The sequence below is a fragment of the Entelurus aequoreus genome, linkage group LG14 (genome assembly GCF_033978785.1).
Source record: "Entelurus aequoreus isolate RoL-2023_Sb linkage group LG14, RoL_Eaeq_v1.1, whole genome shotgun sequence".
Taxonomy (NCBI): Eukaryota; Metazoa; Chordata; class Actinopteri; order Syngnathiformes; family Syngnathidae; genus Entelurus; species Entelurus aequoreus.
In genome coordinates, this window is record NC_084744.1 from 23,475,559 (window position 1) to 23,496,040 (window position 20,482).

The window sequence follows — 20,482 nt, forward strand, 5'->3', positions numbered from 1 at the left end:
CAGCTAACTAAACTATGCCATAGTTTAGTTAGCTGATATAATTCATATAGCAATACGGTCTCACTGCACAGCAGCTCAGCAGTTAGCCGAGTCATTGCGCACAATCCATGTTGAGGCACAAATCAGTGACGTGCCTCAACTGGCTGCTGATCACCGCACCGTCTCTTCTCAGTATTTGAACGGCAAATGTGAAAATAAAAATAATCTAAAACTGGTGAAGTTAAATGGAAAATAACTTTAGAATAATAACTGGATACATATAACAATTTAATTAATTTTTTTTTCTTTTTACATTTTTTTTCTTTCCTCTAGTGACTGCACGCCACTGCACAGAAGATAATACAAATAATAACAGAACAAATGAACAAATTAAAAAGATGCTTTGACAAAAACAGACTATCTTTGAATCTCTGTAAAACTAAAATAATGCTATTTGGTAGCAGTAGAAAAGAGCATCATACACAAATACAAATAGACGGAATAGACATTGAAAGGGTAAAAGAAACCAGATTTTTGGGAGTATTAATAGATGATAAAATGAACTGGAAATCTCATGTACAAAATATACAACATAAGGTAGCAAAAAACATTTCAATAATGAATAAAGCAAAACACGTCCTGGGCCAAAAATCACTTCATATTCTCTACTGCTCGCTAGTGTTACATATCTGACTTATTGTGCAGAAATATGGGAAATAACTACAAATGTGCCTTACATTCATTAACCGTGTTACAAAAAAGATCAATTAGACTGATACATAATGTTGGATATAGAGAACATACAAACACTTTATTTATTGAGTCAAAAATATTAAAGTTTGAGGATTTGGTAAAATTGCAAACAGCTAAAATGATGTACAAAGCAAACTATAACCTGCTACCAAAGAATGTACAACAATTCTTCACAACTAAATAGGAGAAATATAATCTTGGAGGAAAATCTAATTTTAAACATGTGTATGCACGTACAACACTTAGAACCTTTAGCATATCAGTATGTGGAATTAAATGATGGAATGGATGAAGTAATGAAGTTAAACATTGTACTGATATGACTTTAAGAGGTTGTTCAAATGAATAGTGCTTACAAAGTACAAAGAAGAAGAATTATGAGAAATACTTTCAACCTTATTGAAAATGGTAAATGTGTTATACGTGTATAACACTTTTCTACCTTTTTAAGGAACTCAAAGCGCTTTGACACAATTTTCCACATTTCACCCATACACACACATTCACACACTGATGGCGGGAGCTGCCATGCACGGCGCTAACCAGGCCCATCAGGAGCAAGGGTGAAGTGTCTTGCTCAAGGACACAACGGACGTGACTAAGATGGTAGAAGGTGGGGATTGAACCAGTAACCCTCAGATTGCTGGCACGGCCACTCTCCCAACTTCGCCACGCCGTCCCCGAATAATATATTCTTCATCTCAGTATGCTAATAATGACCGACTTAATTAATTACATATTACAAAAAAGTTGTATTACTCATTCACGGATGTCAATTTACTATAAAAAGGTCAGTAAATAAATGTATATATTTGTAAACACTCTGAAGTGGGAAAGGGGTAGGATTAAATAAGCTCTGCTTCTTCCTACTCCTTTTCGGGCATGATGTAAAGTGAAATGATATGAAAGTGTGTGATGTATTATGCTGTAAGTGTGTTCATGTTCCAAATAAACTAAAGAAAGAATGTAACTGAGAGTGTACAAATGGACCCAGTGAGAGTCCATTGCTGTTAACTATCTGTCATTTAGCTGGGGACACCTTACAACTACCTCTAGGGCTCCCCGCACTCCACTGTATGCATTCGTGTATTTCTTCTTGTATTTGTACCCTTCTTGAGACATGAAGAAGGAAAAGTATCTTCCATATGAGAAGGTGTGAACAAGTGATGACATAAATCATGGTCCCAATAACATTGCATCTAATAGCGAGCAAAATACTAGAGTCCGTGAATATTGCTCCAAAGTCAGGATTTTTTGTTGAATTTATTGTGCATACAAAATTAACATTGACAGGTGCAAAGGCAGCAATATATGATAAAACAAGACGGCAGCTAAAGAAGGACTTCCCTATTCATCCCTCTCTGGCCAACATATGAAATAACAAGTGTGTCTAAAAATCTGAAGCGCTCCCCCTCTGGCCAACATATGTAATAACAAGTGTGAGTAAGAAATTGAAATGTGCCTCCTTTGGAAAAAATGTATAAAATAAATATGTATATAGAGACATACTGTAATAACTTGAAGTAAATAATGAAGATTAAAAACCAATTACAAACAAAACATTTAAAACAAAACGTATTAAAATTAACTAAAACCTTACCTTTTTTTTATAGTTGCATTGTATGTATATATTAATATTATAAATACAAATCTTTATATATCTAGAAAAGGTGGTCCTAAAGAGGTAGGCACTGTCACATCTAATAGAGAGCCAAATACTAGAGTCTGTGAACATTGCTTCAAAGTCAGGATTTTTTGTTGATTTAATGTGCATACAAAAGTGAACATTGACAGGTGCAAAGGCAGCAATATATGATAAAACAAGACGGCAGCAAAAGAAGGACTTCCCTATTCATCCCCAAAAAACCCGCCAGGTGAGCAGCTGATTTTACCAATTTTGGTGCTGACGTAAGACAACCCACGTCCCATATGGTTTTTTTAATGAAATACATGTATTTCCGTCATATAATCAACCATCAACCATTCTGTGTGACCAGTTTAACAGTACAGATTATACATATTTAACAATCATACACATTTACACACAAAAAGAAAAGAAAAATAACGACCGAAAAAGGAATAGGCTGAAGCCAAAGCTTATATTTGAGGGGGATTACCCCCTATACTTCTCAGACGGAAACAAAAATAATGACAACATAAATGAAGTAGTTGAAAGCTTCAATAATTACTTTGTAAATATTGGACCAAAATTGGAAGAAAGGATTCCAGACCCAGTTTCAATTGAGGACTATAATGACAGCATAGAGCAAAATCCCAACTCAATGTTCCTCAGTAATTTGACAAAGGAGGAAATAGTTGTAATCGTGAAAAAATGCTAATTTAAGACTTCAATCGATAGTAATGGAATTGATATGGAAACGATAAAAAAGGTTATTGAAGAGATCTCAGGACCATTGATGTATATGAGTACCTATCAGAGGTGTGGACTCGAGTCACATGACTTGGACTCGAGTCAGACTCGAGTCATGCATTTGATGACTTTAGACTGGACTTGACAAAATGTAAAGAGACTTGCAACTCGACTTAGACTTTAACATCAATGACTTGTGACTTCACTTGGACTTGAGCCTTTTGACTTGACATGACTTGCTACTTTCCCCAAAACCTAAAGCTTAAAAAGTTATTTGGGAGCGCTCCGTAGCTTTCATTTTGTACATGTCTGTCTATCAGCGTGTGTGCTGCGTGTCAGCGTGTGTGCTCTCAGTACAACAGCCAATCAAATTAGATCTACATTTTTTTCATCACACAGCATTCAGCCAATCAAATTGCAGGACAACCAATGAACAAGAGTTGTCAAACAACGCGCCAGTGAGAGAGATTTATACCAAAGTTGGTTTTGTTCGGGTATAAAAACTACGACTTGGTCAACAAAAAAGGAATTGCCGTATGCAAATCACGCAGTTCGAATATTACAGACGGAGACGCAACAACTTCCAACTTCGTTCGACATTTGAAGTTGCACAAAGAAGGGTAAGTTTTGAATGTAAGATAACGTTTATTGGCTAAGTAACATGACTTTTATTTGCTGTGTAGTTAAATCAGTGAGGCTGTAAACTCACTGCTAACGTCATAACCATAGACATCTTATAAGTAGACGCAGCATCGAGCGCTACTGCTTACTGGCGCAGACGAGACGCGGGGCCGCCATCTTGGAGTGGTGATCCGCTCCACTCAGTGCAATTCATTTGGCAGGAGCAATGAACTGTCAGCGCATTTAATTCATTTTACCTCACTGAATACCACTCATTTTCACGCGCTTTTTTTGTCATACGTGTAGCTATGATAACGGACACATGTTTTATTATTCATAGTTTGCTTAACAGTAATATAATATTCTTATATGCTATAAGTGACCAGACGTCCGAGATCAAAACTGGGAATATAAGCCCAGAGAAGGGGGAAAAAAACGGTCAGCTATTTTTAAGTTGAAGAAACAATATAATTACGTTATATATACATGCGTATATCCTACATAAACAATGTATGAATACATTAGATATCTATATATCTTATAGACCGTATCTCTGTTGCTGCAGCAGCAGAGTTTATTCTGTCTTGACACTTTGTATTGATACTTTGTATTACATTCTTCCCTTAAATGATCATGTTTACAGTGATTGTTATATATGTATTTTTTATGTATGTCGCTTTGGATAAAAGCGTCTGCCAAATACTTAAACATATATAAACACCTGAAAGTCTTTATATCAGCTAAAACCACCAATCTGTTTCACTGGATTCAGAATAAAACCAAATGCTGTCTTACCCAACAATGTTAGTATTTGAATATTGTTACTTGAAGACTTATTCCTGGTTACAATTATACTGTTAAGAAAGTATTGTCTTATATTTTGCCTAACATGAGAATGCATCATAATCAGTGGCGGCTGGTGAATTTTGTTTTAGGTGGGGCAGAAATTTTGTAAACCAAACCCCTTTAGGGGCGTCATCCTCCCCCAGAAGATTTATTTGTGATTTTCACATACAAATATTGAAGATCTTTCCTCCTTCTCAACTATGTGGTAATGTTATTTTCATAAAATACAACCAATAGTACATTAATGTTAAATCTTACTTGTGAAAAGTAATCCCCCGATTCCTATTTTCAACAGTCCGCTCATTTGACCAGGAAAATGCTGAACACCAGCCCGGCATCTTTGTTTTCTACCTGTCAACTGTCAGTTTAGGCTGCTCGCCGGCTCCTCATCACCACTTCAAGATGCAATATGCTCGCGTCACAGCAACCAATACTGCGTCTACTTATAAGATGTCTATGGTTATAACATCATCTCAACACGGCAATATGTTGCGTCCACTGCAGTTTGCTACCTTATTCATACTTTTTATCAAGTGATTTTTTTAAGCAGGGTTGCATGACGTACCTATACATAACGTTACGTTAGTCAATGTATCACACACAGTAACATAACGTTAGACGGCGGTCAGCAGCACCGTGTATTTTAGCCACCTACAAAAAGACAAACATAGTCAAATAAAGGTCAGTTAAAATGTATACTATATTAAGAATATGTGTACATATTGCATAGGGCCCTGACATCTAAAAATTACAACTCTGTTCATTGTTATGTTCATGTATTTGTTATGTTTTTCATATGTACGCACACATAAACACACATACAGTATGAGATGAGATCAATGAGATAAGGTAAGAACAGAATAGAAACTGCTGTGGAACTAGTTACAATGCAATATGCCATGGAAATACAATGTTAACACTTTTGTACAAATAAGTACATTTGCACTTGTTTTTGCAAATGTGTTTATTCTGTAAAGGAATGAGTTAAATGTTTAAAATTGTTTAAACTATTAAAATGACAGGTTAATAGTGCTATTATGAAGTGCAATGTCAGTACTATTTTTTTCCCTGCTATTTCAAATGCACTTGTTTTAATAAATAAATACAGCGGTTTAAAAGCATACACAATCTGTGCAAAAATATTAGTCTGTGGTTAAAAGGACTTGAAAGGACTCGAAACTCAAAATGCAGGACTTGTGACTTGACTTGAGACTTTCCAGTCTTGACTTTGGACTTGACTCGGGACTTGCCTGTCTTGACTCGGGACTTGACTCGAGACTTGAGGGCAAAGACTTGAGACTTACTTGTGACTTGCAAAGCAATGACTTGGTCCCACCTCTGGTACCTATAATCACAAACAGGTAAATTCCCAAACAAAATGAAAATAGCTAAAGTTGCACCAATTTATAAGACTGGAGACAAACACCAATTTACAAATTATAGACCTGTTTCTTTACTTTCACAATTTTCTAAAATCATTGAAAAACTGTCCAGTAACAAATTAGAGAGTTCAACAAACAAACATAGAATACTAGAAGAGAACCAATATGGATACACAGCTAATATTTCAACTTTGATGGCTTTAATTGAAATGACAGAAGAAATGAGCAATGCAATAGATGTTAACAAATGTGCAGCAGCAGTGTTGTTGGATCTAACTAAAGCCTTTGACACAATTAATCACAATATTTTAATCAAAAAACTAGAACGATATGGCATCAGAGGGTTAGTCTTAAACTGGATTAGAAGTTATTTAACTAACAGGAAACAATACGTGAAGCTAGGCCAACACACTTCTACAACACTAAATATATCCTGTGGTGTACCTCAGGGATCAATACTAGGACCAAAATAGTTAAATCTCTATATAAATGACATTTGTAAAGTTACAAAATATTTAAAGTTAGTATTATTTGCGGATGATACAACAGTGTTTTGTTCAGGAGAGAACACACTGTAGATAATACAAATAATAACAGAAGAAATTAACAAATTAAAAAGATGGTTTGACAAAAACAGACTCTTTGAATCTCAGTAAAACTAAAATAATGCTATTTGGTTACAGTAGAAGGGAAAGTCAAACACAAATACAAATAGATGGAATAGAAATTGAAAGAGTAAATGAAACCACATTTCTAGGTATAATGATTGATGATAAATTGAACTGGAAATCTCATATAAAAAATATACAACATAAAGTAGCAAGAAACACGTCAATAATGAATAAAGCAAATCATGTTCTAGATCAAAAATCACTTCATATTCTCTACTGCTCACTAGCGTTACACATCTGACTTATTGTGTAGAAATATGGGAAATAACTACAAAAGTACACTTCATTCATTAACTGTGTTACAAAAAAGATCAGTTATAATAATACATCATGTTGGATATAGAGAACATTCAAACCCTTTAATCATTGAATCTAAAATACTGAAATTCCACCACATAGTGAATTTGCAAACAGCTAAAATGATACACAAAGCAAACTATAACCTGCTAGCCAAGAATGTACAACAATTATTCTCAACAAAAGAGGAGAAATATAATCTTAGAGGAAAATGTAATTTAAAACATTTGTACGCACGTACAACACTTAAGACCTTCAGTATATCAGTATGTGGAATTAAATGATGGAATGGATAAAGCAAATAAATCAAACAATGTACTAATATGATCCACTTCAAGAAACTCTTCACACTTAAAGTGTTTACAAAGTACAAAGAAGAAGAACCATGATAAACATTCTCAATTTATTTCATCCATCATTCATTTTCTAGATAATCTGACTCATCTCACCATATGAAATATAACTTACTTCACAGAGTATTATTTATTTATTTTTATTGTGATTACTTATGGAGTAAATTATGAATAAATTGAGAACAGGAAGTGATCAAAAGTTTTAGCAACTGTTATGTAAAAGAAAAGGGGTAGGATTAAATAAACTCTGCTTCTTCCTACTCCTTTTCCAACATGTTGAAAAGACAAACTGGAAATTGTGATGCATCATGTTGTATGCATGCATGTGTGATGTATCATGTTGTATGCATGCATGTGTGATGTATCATGTTGTATGCATGCATGCGTGATGTATCATGTTGTATGCATGCATGTGTGATGTATCATGTTTTATGCATGCATGTGTGATGCATCATGTTGTATGCATGCATGTGTGATGTATCATGTTGTATGCATGCATGTGTTATGTATCATGTTGTATGCATGCATGTGTGATGTATCATGTTGTATGCATGCATGTGTGATGTATCATGTTGTATGCATGCATGTGTGATGTATCATGTTGTATGCATGCATGTGTGATGTATCATGTTGTATGCATGCATGTGTGATGTATCATGTTGTATGCATGCATGTGTGATGCATCATGTTGTATGCATGCATGTGTGATGTATCATGTTGTATGCATGCATGTGTGATGCATCATGTTGTATGCATGCATGTGTGATGCATCATGTTGTATGCATGCATGTGTGATGCATCATGTTGTATGCATGCATGTGTGATGTATCATGTTGTATGCATGCATGTGTTATGTATCATGTTGTATGCATGCATGTGTGATGTATCATGTTGTATGCATGCATGTGTGATGTATCATGTTGTATGCATGCATGTGTGATGTATCATGTTGTATGCATGCATGTGTGATGTATCATGTTGTATGCATGCATGTGTGATGTATCATGTTGTATGCATGCATGTGTGATGCATCATGTTGTATGCATGCATGTGTGATGTATCATGTTGTATGCATGCATGTGTGATGCATCATGTTGTATGCATGCATGTGTGATGCATCATGTTGTATGCATGCATGTGTGATGCATCATGTTGTATGCATGCATGTGTGATGCATCATGTTGTATGCATGCATGGGTGATGTATCATGTTGTATGCATGCATGTGTGATGCATCATGTTGTATGCATGCATGTGTGATGTATCATGTTGAATGCATGCATGTTTGAAATAAACTCAACTCAAACTCAACTCAACTCAACTCAACTCAACTCAACTCAACTCAACTCAACTCAACTCAACTAATACTTGGTGGATATTCAATCCACAAAATGCAAATGGTGTACTGTTGGTGTATTTTGGATGGTTATAGAGGACCTCCCATTGGCTCCATTGCAAGTGGACTTTTATTTACATTTACTAGTTAGAATTAGGGCTGGGTGATGTATGGAATATAACCGATATATCGTGGGTTTGTCTCTGTGCGATATAGAAAATGACTATATGGTGATATTGGAATATACGTTCTCACACAGTTGCTTTTAGCTGTGGGCATTACACTACAGGCTCTTCTCACTCTTTCTTGTCTCTCCTTCTCACAGAGACATAAAACAAGCGCACCTTCTTACATATGTCACATACTGTCACGTGTGCAACGTCATACGCTCTCACGGAGCAGACAGGTAGTGGCATGGTAACGTTAGCTGTGGTGCTAACGGAGTGGTGCGAGTGGTAATACGAGAGAAAGAAGGTGCGAATCTGGTAACAAATGAAGGAAGAATTAATTCCCAAAAAAACCCAGCAGGGGGTCCATCATCTGGCGGTGGTTTGGCTTCAAGCGGGTAGATGGTGAACAGACAACAGTAATGTGTCAAGTATGCGGCAAAGGCGTTGCTACAAAAAGTAGCAGCACAACTAATGTAGCATCATTTGAAAAGTCACCCGCGAAAAAATGAAGAGTGCTTGAAACTCTGCATGTCAACATCTCGGCCGGTGCCACACCCACAAAATGCAGAGGCAACCATTTCCACATCAACAGCGTATGAAACAAATAGTCAACAACAGAAGGAGATAACGTCCGCAGGAACCTACCACATAGTGAAGGACATACACTATTTGATTTCCTATTAGGCAGCTCATTTTTATTTGACACTTATTGAAATATCTTGTGTGACATCATGCACAAAAGTGCACTTTATTTGTTTTTAACTATTGTAGTGGCGTTCTGTACAAAAAGTGCACTTTAATTTAGTGTTGTTTTGATTTGTCATATTAGTGACATCATGCACAAAAGTGAACTAATAGCTTGTTTTAAATGTCTCTGACAATCTTGCACTTTCTGTTTGGAAATGACATGAATGTTTGTGCCACTGCTTAATAACTGTTTAATAAATACACTTTTGCTAAATTGACTTAGTTGTGGTTTCCCTCTCTGCATGAAAGTTTAAAAGTAGCATATATTAATGCAGTATGAAGAAGAATGTTTTAATGTAGACACATAGACTCATCATACTGCTGTGATTATATGCATCAAGTGTTCATTCAAGGCTAAGGCAAAATATCCACATATATATGGTGTATTGTGACATGGACTAAACATATCAAGATATTAATAAAAGGCCATATCGCCCAGCCCGAATTAGAATGTGACTTTTTTTTTTTTTTTTAAATATATCCACCATCATGTCTTTTATAATGATTGTGAACGATAGAAACAATTCCCCAAAAAAGTGCAGTTCCCCTCTAAATTCCAGTGATTAGATTTAAGACTTGAAGTCTATGAGCATGAAGTGATCAAGCCTACTTGGATGAGAGGACAAACGTCTTCTAAGACAAAGTGAACAGTCCAGTTGTGATGGATTGAATGCCCTGAGAATAAAATGATATGTGGATGTTGTGCTTACTTGGACTGTGATGAAGCTGTGAGGACTCAGGTGGTTTGTCTTCATGCTCTTCAGTCTTCACAGAGACAACAGTCAGTGGAAACTTGGTGACATCATCCTCCTCCTGCCCTAGAAGACACTCTCCCTCCTGACTGATCCACACTTCCTCCTCTTCCTCTTTAATGTGGGGCGGCTGTGGATCCTCCTCTTCCTCTTTAATGTGAGGGGGCTGCTGGACGTCTGTTGGGTAAATAAGTAAATAAGATAAAGAGAGAATAGAAATAGTTTTGGACTGACACTGTAAACACAATGAGAATAGTTGTGTTCTTTTCTGTGTTGTGTTTAAAATGTGTAGCAAAACAACAAATAAAAACACGGGAAATACCTCCTCTTGTCCCAGCCACTAAAATTAATTCCAAAGTGAGTTAAAAAATAGACTTGGAAATTTGCTGGTGGGCAATTTGAAAAGTTTTTATAAATACGAGGCAGCATTGATTGAGGCATTCTTAACTTTAAACTCACTGATGTAAACTGTGTAAATATTGTATTCTGTATACGATCAATGACACCTAAACTTTATCATAGTCATTACTCCATCCATCCATTCATCTTCTTCCGCTTATCCGAGGTCGGTCGCAGAGGCAGAGCCTAAGCAGGGAAGCCCAGACTTTCCTCTCCCCAGCCACTTTGTCCAGCTCTTCCCGGGGGATCCCGAGGCGTTCCCAGGCCAGCCGGGAGACATAGTCTTTCCAACGTCTCCTGGCTCTTCCCTGTGGTCTCCTACCGGTTGGACGTGCCCTAAACACCTCCCTAGGGAGGCGTTCGGGTGGCATCCTGACCAGATGCCCGAACCACCTCATCTGGCTCCTCTTCATGTGGAGGAGCAGCGGCTTTACTTTGAGCTCCCCCCGGATGGCAGAGCTTCTCACCTTATCTCTAAGGGAGAGCCCCGCCACCCGGCGGAGGAAACTCATTTCGGCTGCTTGTACCCGTGATCTTGTTCTTTCGGTCATAACCCAAAGCTCATGACCATAGGTGAGGATGGGAACGTAGATCGACCGGTAAATTGAGAGCTTTGCCTTCCGGCTCAGCTCCTTCTTCACCACAACGGATCGATACAGCGTCCGCATTAATGAAGACGCCGCACCGATCCGCCTGTCGATCCAACGATCCACTCTTCCCTCACTCGTGAACAAGACTCCTAGGTATTTGAACTCCTCCACTTGGGGCAGGGTATCCTCCCCAACCCCAAGATGACACGCCACCCTTTTCCGGGCGAGAACCATGGACTCGGACTTGAGGTGCTGATTCTCATCCCAGTCGCTTCACACTCGGCTGCGAACCGATCCAGTAGTCATTACTATAACTTCAATATCATGGAAATAAAAAATCTAATTACAAAATCCCTTAAGTAGTATGTTTTTGTCATCATGCAAAATACTTTCTTGTGGTCATTTTGTTGGCTGGGCCAAAAGGAACTTTTACCAAAACATGTTTTACTATGTGGTGTTTTATGGAGTATCTCCATCAACAATTCCTCTTTAGGAATTGGAGACCATCTACGACACGCTGAAGGAAAGTCAGTCACCTTTATGTTCTTTTAATAAATCAAGTGTTGACTACTTTGGTTACTGAAAATAAATGTTTACTTTTACTTATTGATGCATGTAGGTCAGAATCAGGAAGTTAAATTATAACTAATTAGATTTGATTACTGTATAAAATATTTTTGGTGAGTGTGTGAATTTTGTGTAAACATGTTGATACAGGTTTACATCTTCTTGGGGACTGGAACACAGATATGTCCTGAAAGGATGCACCCATTTTTAAAACCTTCACTAAGCTGTGCCACCAACATTGTCTCACTTAGCTCATTAAGCTAACTACCAGGGTGAGTGAGTCCTTTTAAACCATCATATACCTCGTTGTTACTTCTGACCAGTCTAAGATCACCACAAGTGGAACTACTGTATGCGGCTTAAGTGATCATCCCATGATTTTCTGTACCCGTAAAGAACATAGAACCGAGGCTGACAGCCACAAAACAAGCGAAGCTACAATCCTCAAGACCTAGCCTAGCAAGGCTTTCAATGACAAACTGGCAAATTAAGACTCGCCCGGTACTTGCAAGTACACAGGTCTTTGGGTCAATTCCTAACCTCAGAAAAGTAAATAACTTCACAGACAAAGTGGGTGACAATATTATAACAAACAAAAATGTGATTACCTATCTTGGCTGCATCGTAGAGACTAATCTCTCCAGTGAAAAAATGACTACTAAGGTAGTCAAATAATCAACCGACAAATTCTGTTCTTACTAGGGTTGTCCCGATACCAATATTTTGGTACTTTTCTAAATAAAAGGGACCACAAAAAAGTGCAGTATTGGCTTTGTTTTAACAAAAAATCTTAGGGTACATTAAACATATGTTTCTTATAGCAAGTTTGTCCTTAAATAAAATAGTGAACATACTAGACAACTGGTCTTTTAGTAGTAAGTAAGCAAACAAAAGCTCCTAATTTAGTCTGCTGACATATGCAGTAACATATTGTGTCATTTATATTCTATTATTTTGTCAAAATTTTTAAGGACAAGTGTTAGAAAATTGATTTTTAATCTACTTGTTCCTTTACTGTTAATATCTGCTATTTTATAAATGATAAATGGGTTATACTTGTATAGCGCTTTTCTACCTTCAAGGTACTCAAAGCGCTTTGACAGTATTTCCACATTCACCCATTCACACACACATTCACACACTGATGGAGGGAGCTGCCATGCAAGGCGCTAACCAGCACCCATCAGGGGCAAGGGTGAAGTGTCTTGCCCAAGGACACAACAGACGTGACTAGGATGGTAGAAGGTGGGGATTGAACCCCAGTAACCAGCAACACTCCGATTGCTGGCACAGCCACTCTACCAATTTCGCCACGCCGTTCTGTTTTAACATGTTCTATCTACACTTCTGTTAAAATGTAATAATCACTTATTCTTCTGTAGATTGAGACTTTACATTAGTTTTGGATGATACCACAAATTTGGGTATCAATCTGATACCAAGTAGTTACAGGATCATACATTGGTCATATTCAAAATTCTAATGTGTCTAGGGATATACGTCCTGAGTTTATAAACATAATATAATTTTTTTTTAAACGAAAGATGTTGTGATGCCAAAAAATATTGATGTAATCATAGAAGTAGTACTTTTTAGAGGCGGTATAGTACCAAATATGATTCATTAGTATCGCGGTACTATACTAATACCAGTATACCATACAACCTTACTTCTTACATAGTAAGATCACCCCACTGGTGGGTAGAAATACACTTAAGACTCTAACACAAGCACTCATTTAACCCCACTTTGACTACAGAGTTCATGTTTGGTACTGTGACGCCTTAAAAGCCCTGAAAAACTAACTCCAGACAGCCCAAAACAAAATGATTGGGCTTCTACTCAACCGTCCATCTTGGGCTCACCTTTCCGCCAACCATTTATTTAAAGGCCTACTGAAATGAATATTTCTTATTTAAACGGGGATAGCAGGTGCATTCTATGTGTCATACTTGATCATTTCGCGATATTGCCATATTTTTGCTGAAAGGATTTAGTAGAGAACATCGACGATAAAGTATGCAACTTTTGGTCGCTGATAAAAAAGCCTTGCCTGTACCGGAAGTAGCGTGACGTCACAGGTTGTGGAGCGCCTCACATCTGCACATTGTTTACAATCATGGCCACCAGCAGCGAGAGCGATTCGGACCGAGAAAGCGACAATTACCCCATTAATTTGAGCGAGGATGAAAGATTTGTGGATGAGGAAAGTGAGAGTGAAGGACTAGAGGGCAGTGGAAGCGATTCAGATAGGGAAGATGCTGTGAGAGGCGGGTGGGACCTGATATTCAGCTGGGAATGACTAAAACAGTAAATAAACACAAGACATATATATACTCTATTAGCCACAACACAACCAGGCTTATATTTAATATGCCACAAATTAATCCACATAACAAACACCTCCCCCCTCACGTCCATATAACCCACCAATACAACTCAAACACCCGCACAACACACTCAATCCCACAGCCCAAAGTACCGTTCACCTCCGTAAAGTTCATACAGCACATATATTTCCCCAAAGTTACGTACGTGACATGCACATAGCGGCACGCACGTATGGGCAAGCGATCAAATGTTTGGAAGCCAAAGCTGCGTACTCACGGTAGCGCGTCTGCTATCCAACTCAAAGTCCTCCTGGTTGTGTTGCTGCAGCCAGCCGCTAATACACCGATTTTACCTACAGGTTTCTTCTTTGCTGTCTTCATTGTCCATTAAACAAATTGCAAAAGATTCACCAACACAGATGTCCAGAATACTGTGGAATTTTGTGATGAAAACAGACGACTTAATAGCTGGACACAGTGGTGTCACAATATGTCCGCTACAATCCGTGACGTCACACGCAAACGTCATCATACCGAGACGTTTTCAGCAGAATATTTCGAGGGAAATTTAAAAATGGCACTTTACTAATCTAACCCGGCCGTATTGGCATGTGTTGCAATGTTAAGATTTCATCATTGATATATAAACTATCAGACTGCGTGGTCGGTAGTAGTGGCTTTCAGTAGGCCTTCAACGTGGGGAGGCTCTTGGTAGGTGACAGGGTACATCTTCTTGCAGTTGGTCTGGTATACAAGATACACCACACCACTAAAATACCCATGTACCTGTCAAGATACTTCAAAATATATTGACCATTATAACACCAGAGGTAGTTGTACAAATCATATTCAACCCAGATCTCACTCCAAAAAAGGTTCTAATTCATGTGCCTGCTATACCACCAACATGTGGAACTCCCTATCAAAAAGAAAATACATTACATGTTGCGGCTACTTGTAACTGGGAACAGAAAAAGCCTTTTACCTATTTGAAATTATATTTTCATTTCTTTTCTTACAGTATATTTGTATTTTAAATGTTACTTTCTACATAGTACTGTGTGAGTTAAAATATATATTTCAACTGAAACCAACTCAGGCTTCCTTGTAGCAGTGAATGTGTACCGTGATGAAACTGTACCCTTTCCTATGCAAACTTCTCATAAGTCCTTCAATCAATCAATCACACATTGTTATAAACTGAGAGGAACATCAACCTCAAACTGTCTCGTTTTCATGAAGAATCTAAATCAAAGCATTGCATCATCCCCACAAGACAAAGCATCTTCCTATTGAAGAAAAGTGTTACTAATGAAATATAAAGTTAGTAAAGATGTGAGAGTAAGAAGTAAACAAACCTGTTCTGTGTAACACAACTTGATGTTTCTTGAAAACAGCGTCCATAAGTTGATGTTGTCGCTCCTTCTCCTCTTTTGTTGGACAAAGTTCATCCTCATACTTTGCTATCATTCTTTCGCACATTTTCACACAATCACAACACTTTACACTCACATTTGATCTCTACTTAGCGATGTGTTGATAACGTCCGCGTCTCTTTGTTAGCAGCTAACAAGCTAAGCTAACTAGCAAGCTAAGCTAGCACATAAAGTGCGCTCAGACTAATGTATCCGGATACAAACAATGACTAACAATGTTTCATCTACTACACGACATATATGCGTACATGTATGCACTATATACAAATAGAGAAACAATAATGGCCAGTGGCCACGTTTAGGCCTTCTCTGTCAAACGCCATTTTGCTTTTTACTCCTTCGTCTTCTTTGGATTTCCAGCAGACTAGTAGAGCATCTTAGGCCTCCACAGCTTCTTAACGGGACTTCTTCGTCCTGTCCTATGTTCCATACTACATTCTACAGTACAGGAGGTCGCGCTAGCAACCTTTCATTTAGTGATGAGAGGAAATGTGCGGAGGCTTCCAGGATTGTGTCGAGTAATTATTCTTCTTCTTTGGTTTAATGGCAGTTGACAAGCAACCTTGTGCTGTGCATTACCGCCACCTACTGAAATGGAGTGTGGACGGAGATGGATCCCTACTCTATATTATTTTATTCAACCCAGTCTTTTTTTTTAATGTATATAAAATGTTTTATAACCTATGTGTTGTGAGTGCAATCCTAAAATATCTTCCATTAGCAATCTAACCTTCACTTTCGCTAACTTATTTCCCAGTATTTCCCTTTCTCTGTTGTATTTTCCATTTTGTAAAATCCAAGACTTTAGTCTTTCCAACAGAGAATCTTAAACCCCAAGCTGTTCCCCATTCTTGAACATTACTTAACACTTTTTGAATCTTCTTTTCTCTATGATGTGTATTTCTACCTCTCTTCCACATCACTCCATCATCACAAACAGTGCCACCTCCACTAACCCTTCCACTTCACTAAACACTTCATTTATCATTATGGAAAATAATACTGGACTTATTATACTCCTTTGCGGGGTCCCATTTTCCACTTCATACTCTCTACTATATTAATTCTCTATTTTTACTAATCATGTTCTACTTGTTAAGAAGTCTTTTATCCAACTATATCCCTCTAGTTCCAATTGTATTTAGGTTTTTTTTTTTAAATTTATTTTATTTTTTTTAAATAATGTCCTGCCCAGCTTCTCGGGCAAATCATATAGCAGATGTAGATGCCCATATCGGCTGTTCAGATTTACTTTACAAAAGAGAAGTGTAGGATACTTCTCTTGTTGCCTTACTTGTATTTTGACTTTATTAAATGTATTTATATTATCATTTGGTGCAGCCGGGCCAGAGCAGGAGGGGATAGAAAGAGAGAAAAAGGAAGACAGAGGGGGGAATTGTGGGGACAAAAGGGGGATTAGACAGAGAGACAAAAACAACAACAGCAAACACAACAACAACAACAACAACAGAGCAACATCAGCAAATACGACATGTACAAATATGATGGTAAAAGTAATAGCAAATAAGCAGTTAGCGAAAGTAAAAAAAAAAAATACAGAAATGACAATAAGCATTATTACACTAAAAATGGAGCAATATGAATACCAATAGAAATAGTGCTATTGATAATAAACAATACCAATACTTTACCTTTATTATCAACAATACAATTGTTAAAATGCAACAATACATGTACATAATGATAACTTGAGATACGAAAGAATGCAGAAAAATGGAGGGGAAGAAAGAGAAGCAACCTACATTAACCTTGTAGATTGTTATAGTAACAATAGGTTAAGCTTTGTCAGTGTGCCATGTGTTATACCCAGTTTACCCTAGGGCAACAACGTTAATATATGTTTGATGAAACGTGATTATGTGCATGAGTGTATGTGTGCATATGTACTTGTATATGTACAGTATGTGTATACGTGTGCTTGTACAGTGAATGTATATGTACAGTATGTGTGTATGTGTGTACAGCGAATGTATATGTGTAGTATGTGTATGTGTGTGTTTGTACAGTGAGTGTATATGTACAGTATGTGTATATGTATGTTTTTACAGTGAATGTATATGTACAGTATGTGTATATGTGTGTTTGTACAGTGAATGTATAAGTACAGTATATGTATGTGTGTGTTTGTACAGTGAATGTATATGTTTAGTATGTGTATGTGTGTGTTTGTACAGTGAGTGTATATGTACAGTATGTGTATATGTAAGTTTTTACAGTGAATGTATATGTACAGTATGTGTATACAGTATGTTTGTATAATGAATGTGCGTGTGGATGTACGAACTTTGAGTGTGTAAATATGTACTGTATTTATTTGTATATGTATGTGGGAGCGTAGGTACCTATGTATGTCTGTATGTATGTGTGTGAGTATATGTGAATTTGCATGTACAATACATTTGACTCCCAGTGTGTGCCGGAGCACCCAAAGCTAATGCATGTGTTACGTACGTATGTAGTTACATCATTACGGCCTAGAAGCTGAAAGAAGGAGGGATATGCTGTGTGACATAAATTGTAAAGTTAGCGCCCTCTAGACATCTGTGTAAATGTTGCTAACAGCCCCTTTAAGGCCTTTGGAAATGTTCCAGTCTGAAGTGAGACGTTAACTAGATGAAGGACAAACTGCTCAGCACAGACTTTAGAAATCTAGTGGGTAAGTCATCAAGGTGTGTATGTTAATGTTAGATATGTGCCGTCTCCAAGCAGAAGAAATCTTTGACCTTGGCTCTTAGCACATTTGTTCTGTCCATCTGACGCTTTGTGCTGACTTCACACATTTTATAGTTGTATTTCTGTTTGTGATAGTCACTCACATTTGGCAGTTCTGCCTTGCATGGGTTAGATTCCAAGCCAGGGTTAAATTCCAAGCCAGGGTTGGATCAGGAAGTAAAAACTAAAGCTGAAACAATTAATGTGATTGACTCGCTGTGGCCAAAGTACTAAAAGTGGGAGGACTAGAAAAGTGTGAGGCTGAATCTTCTGGTGGCAAAGCATCCAAGAAAAGGAAAGTGAAAGGTGAAATTAGACACGGTAAAGCCAAACATTGACTGGACGCTTGATCCAAGTCTCTTAACCGCAGTGACCATCATGAAAGATAAAGATGGTACATTTCAACATGATAGGATCTGCCGCTATGAATATTACTGACTTACCTGTTACATCTCAGGGCAACAGGTGTGCACTTGTGGTTAGGGACTACTTTACACGCTATGTCAACCTTTTCCAGCGTGCCTTTACAGTAGCAACATGTATGTTTGACGACTATATCAGACAACATGGGTTGCCAGAGTGTAGTCACACAGACCAGGTAGGCAATTTGAGTCAGACCTTGTAAAACACTTTGTAAAACCTTGCTGGAATAGTTACCTCTACTGCCCCCCAGTGGCCGTTATTTAGTATTTAGTTTTATCAGCAACTCCTGTTTCCACAACATATCATAAGCGTTCTCTATGTCAAAAAATACTCCAAATATACTTTATTTATTTATTTGTCCTTTTCTAATTTCCTCTTCCAGCTGCACTGCTGCTCGTTTGTGTTTCTTGCTTTCCCAAATCCACTTTGGTAGTTTTTTATTATTTCTTTTGATTCTAATTAATATACTAGTCTTTCATTATTATTATTTTCCATTACTTTGCCCAAATGTGAGGTCAATGCTATCGGCCTATAATTACCTGCCTCTTCCGGGTCTTTCCCTGGTTTGCATATTGGAATTATTACAGCTTCTTTCCACTCAGCTGCTCATTTTCCTTCTTCATATATCCTATTATATCATTTCAATACCACTTCTTTGCATGTTACCTAAGTTTTTGTTCATCTGGTAACTCACCTGGTCTTTTCCTGGTGTCGTATTTTTAACCTTTTTCAATATTGGAACCATTTCATTCAAAGAAAATGTCATATCTATAGTGTTGCTAAAGCCATTATCATTATCTTCCATCATTTCCCCAATATTTAAATGTATTGTTTCTTCTCTCTTTTCTTTTTCTACTTTTCTCAAATTATCATTACTGTGCACTTTAACACATTTTTTTGCTAAAAGTTCTGCTTTTTCTTTATTTTCTACCACACACTGTGTCCCATCTTTCATCACATGATGTTTATGTTGACTTCTGATCCCTGACATGTGCTTGATCATTCCCCACACTTGGCCTAAAGGAGTAGTTCTATTTAGTGATTCACAAAATGTTCTCCGATAGTCTTTTTTCGTCTTTTTAATAACGTACCTTACTTTAGCCTGGTGCCTTTTATACTGCATTAAAATCACCACACCAAATGATATTGCCACTCCAGTGCTCCACTATTAGAAGTTTAGCATTTTGCACCTTTCTTTTTTATTCCATATTTCTAGTTCTTGTTACTTTTAATATTGTATAATGCATGTCTTCTTTAATAAATATGGCACATCCTCCTCCTTGCCCATCATTCCTATCTTTGCATATTGGTATACATCCTTTTATTATAAAGTTCAACTTTGGCTTCCGCCATGTTTCTTGAATATGTGGTTTAGTTTTCATATTATTAATAAATCCCTTTAATTCCTGTCCGTTTGCTATTAAACTTCTGGCATTCCACTGAACAATGAACATGGCGTTGGATTGTGGTCACATGACTCATTTTCATCTACTCGCTGTAGTTCACCTTGCACCTGTTCCCAAGATAGTTATTTTACATTTAAAGACTTTGCTGCTGGGTGGGACAAAAGGTGTAATTTAAAAACTTAAAAACCCTATCATGATTCTTTCCGGGAGGACTTCCTCTACAAACTGCACTAGCACAGATTTGCTCTCCATCTTTTCTCCGTTTCTATATGCCATCAATCTCTTCATCATTGTGACAGTTCCCCCTTTTATTTCTCTTTC

The 20,482-nt window shown here is 37.3% G+C and overlaps 1 protein-coding gene across 1 annotated transcript in view; it reads right to left on the reverse strand.

Moving 5' to 3' along the window:
* Positions 1 to 16,100, reverse strand: part of LOC133664530 (zinc finger and SCAN domain-containing protein 2-like) — a 127,153-nt gene extending 111,053 nt beyond the window's left edge. Inside the window, exon 1 of the mRNA XM_062069230.1 lies at positions 15,522 to 16,100. Within this exon, the coding sequence (XP_061925214.1) occupies positions 15,522 to 15,645 (124 nt within the window). The 5' untranslated portion in view covers positions 15,646 to 16,100. The remainder of the gene's footprint in view (positions 1 to 15,521) is intronic.
* Positions 16,101 to 20,482: the final 4,382 nt, after the last annotated feature.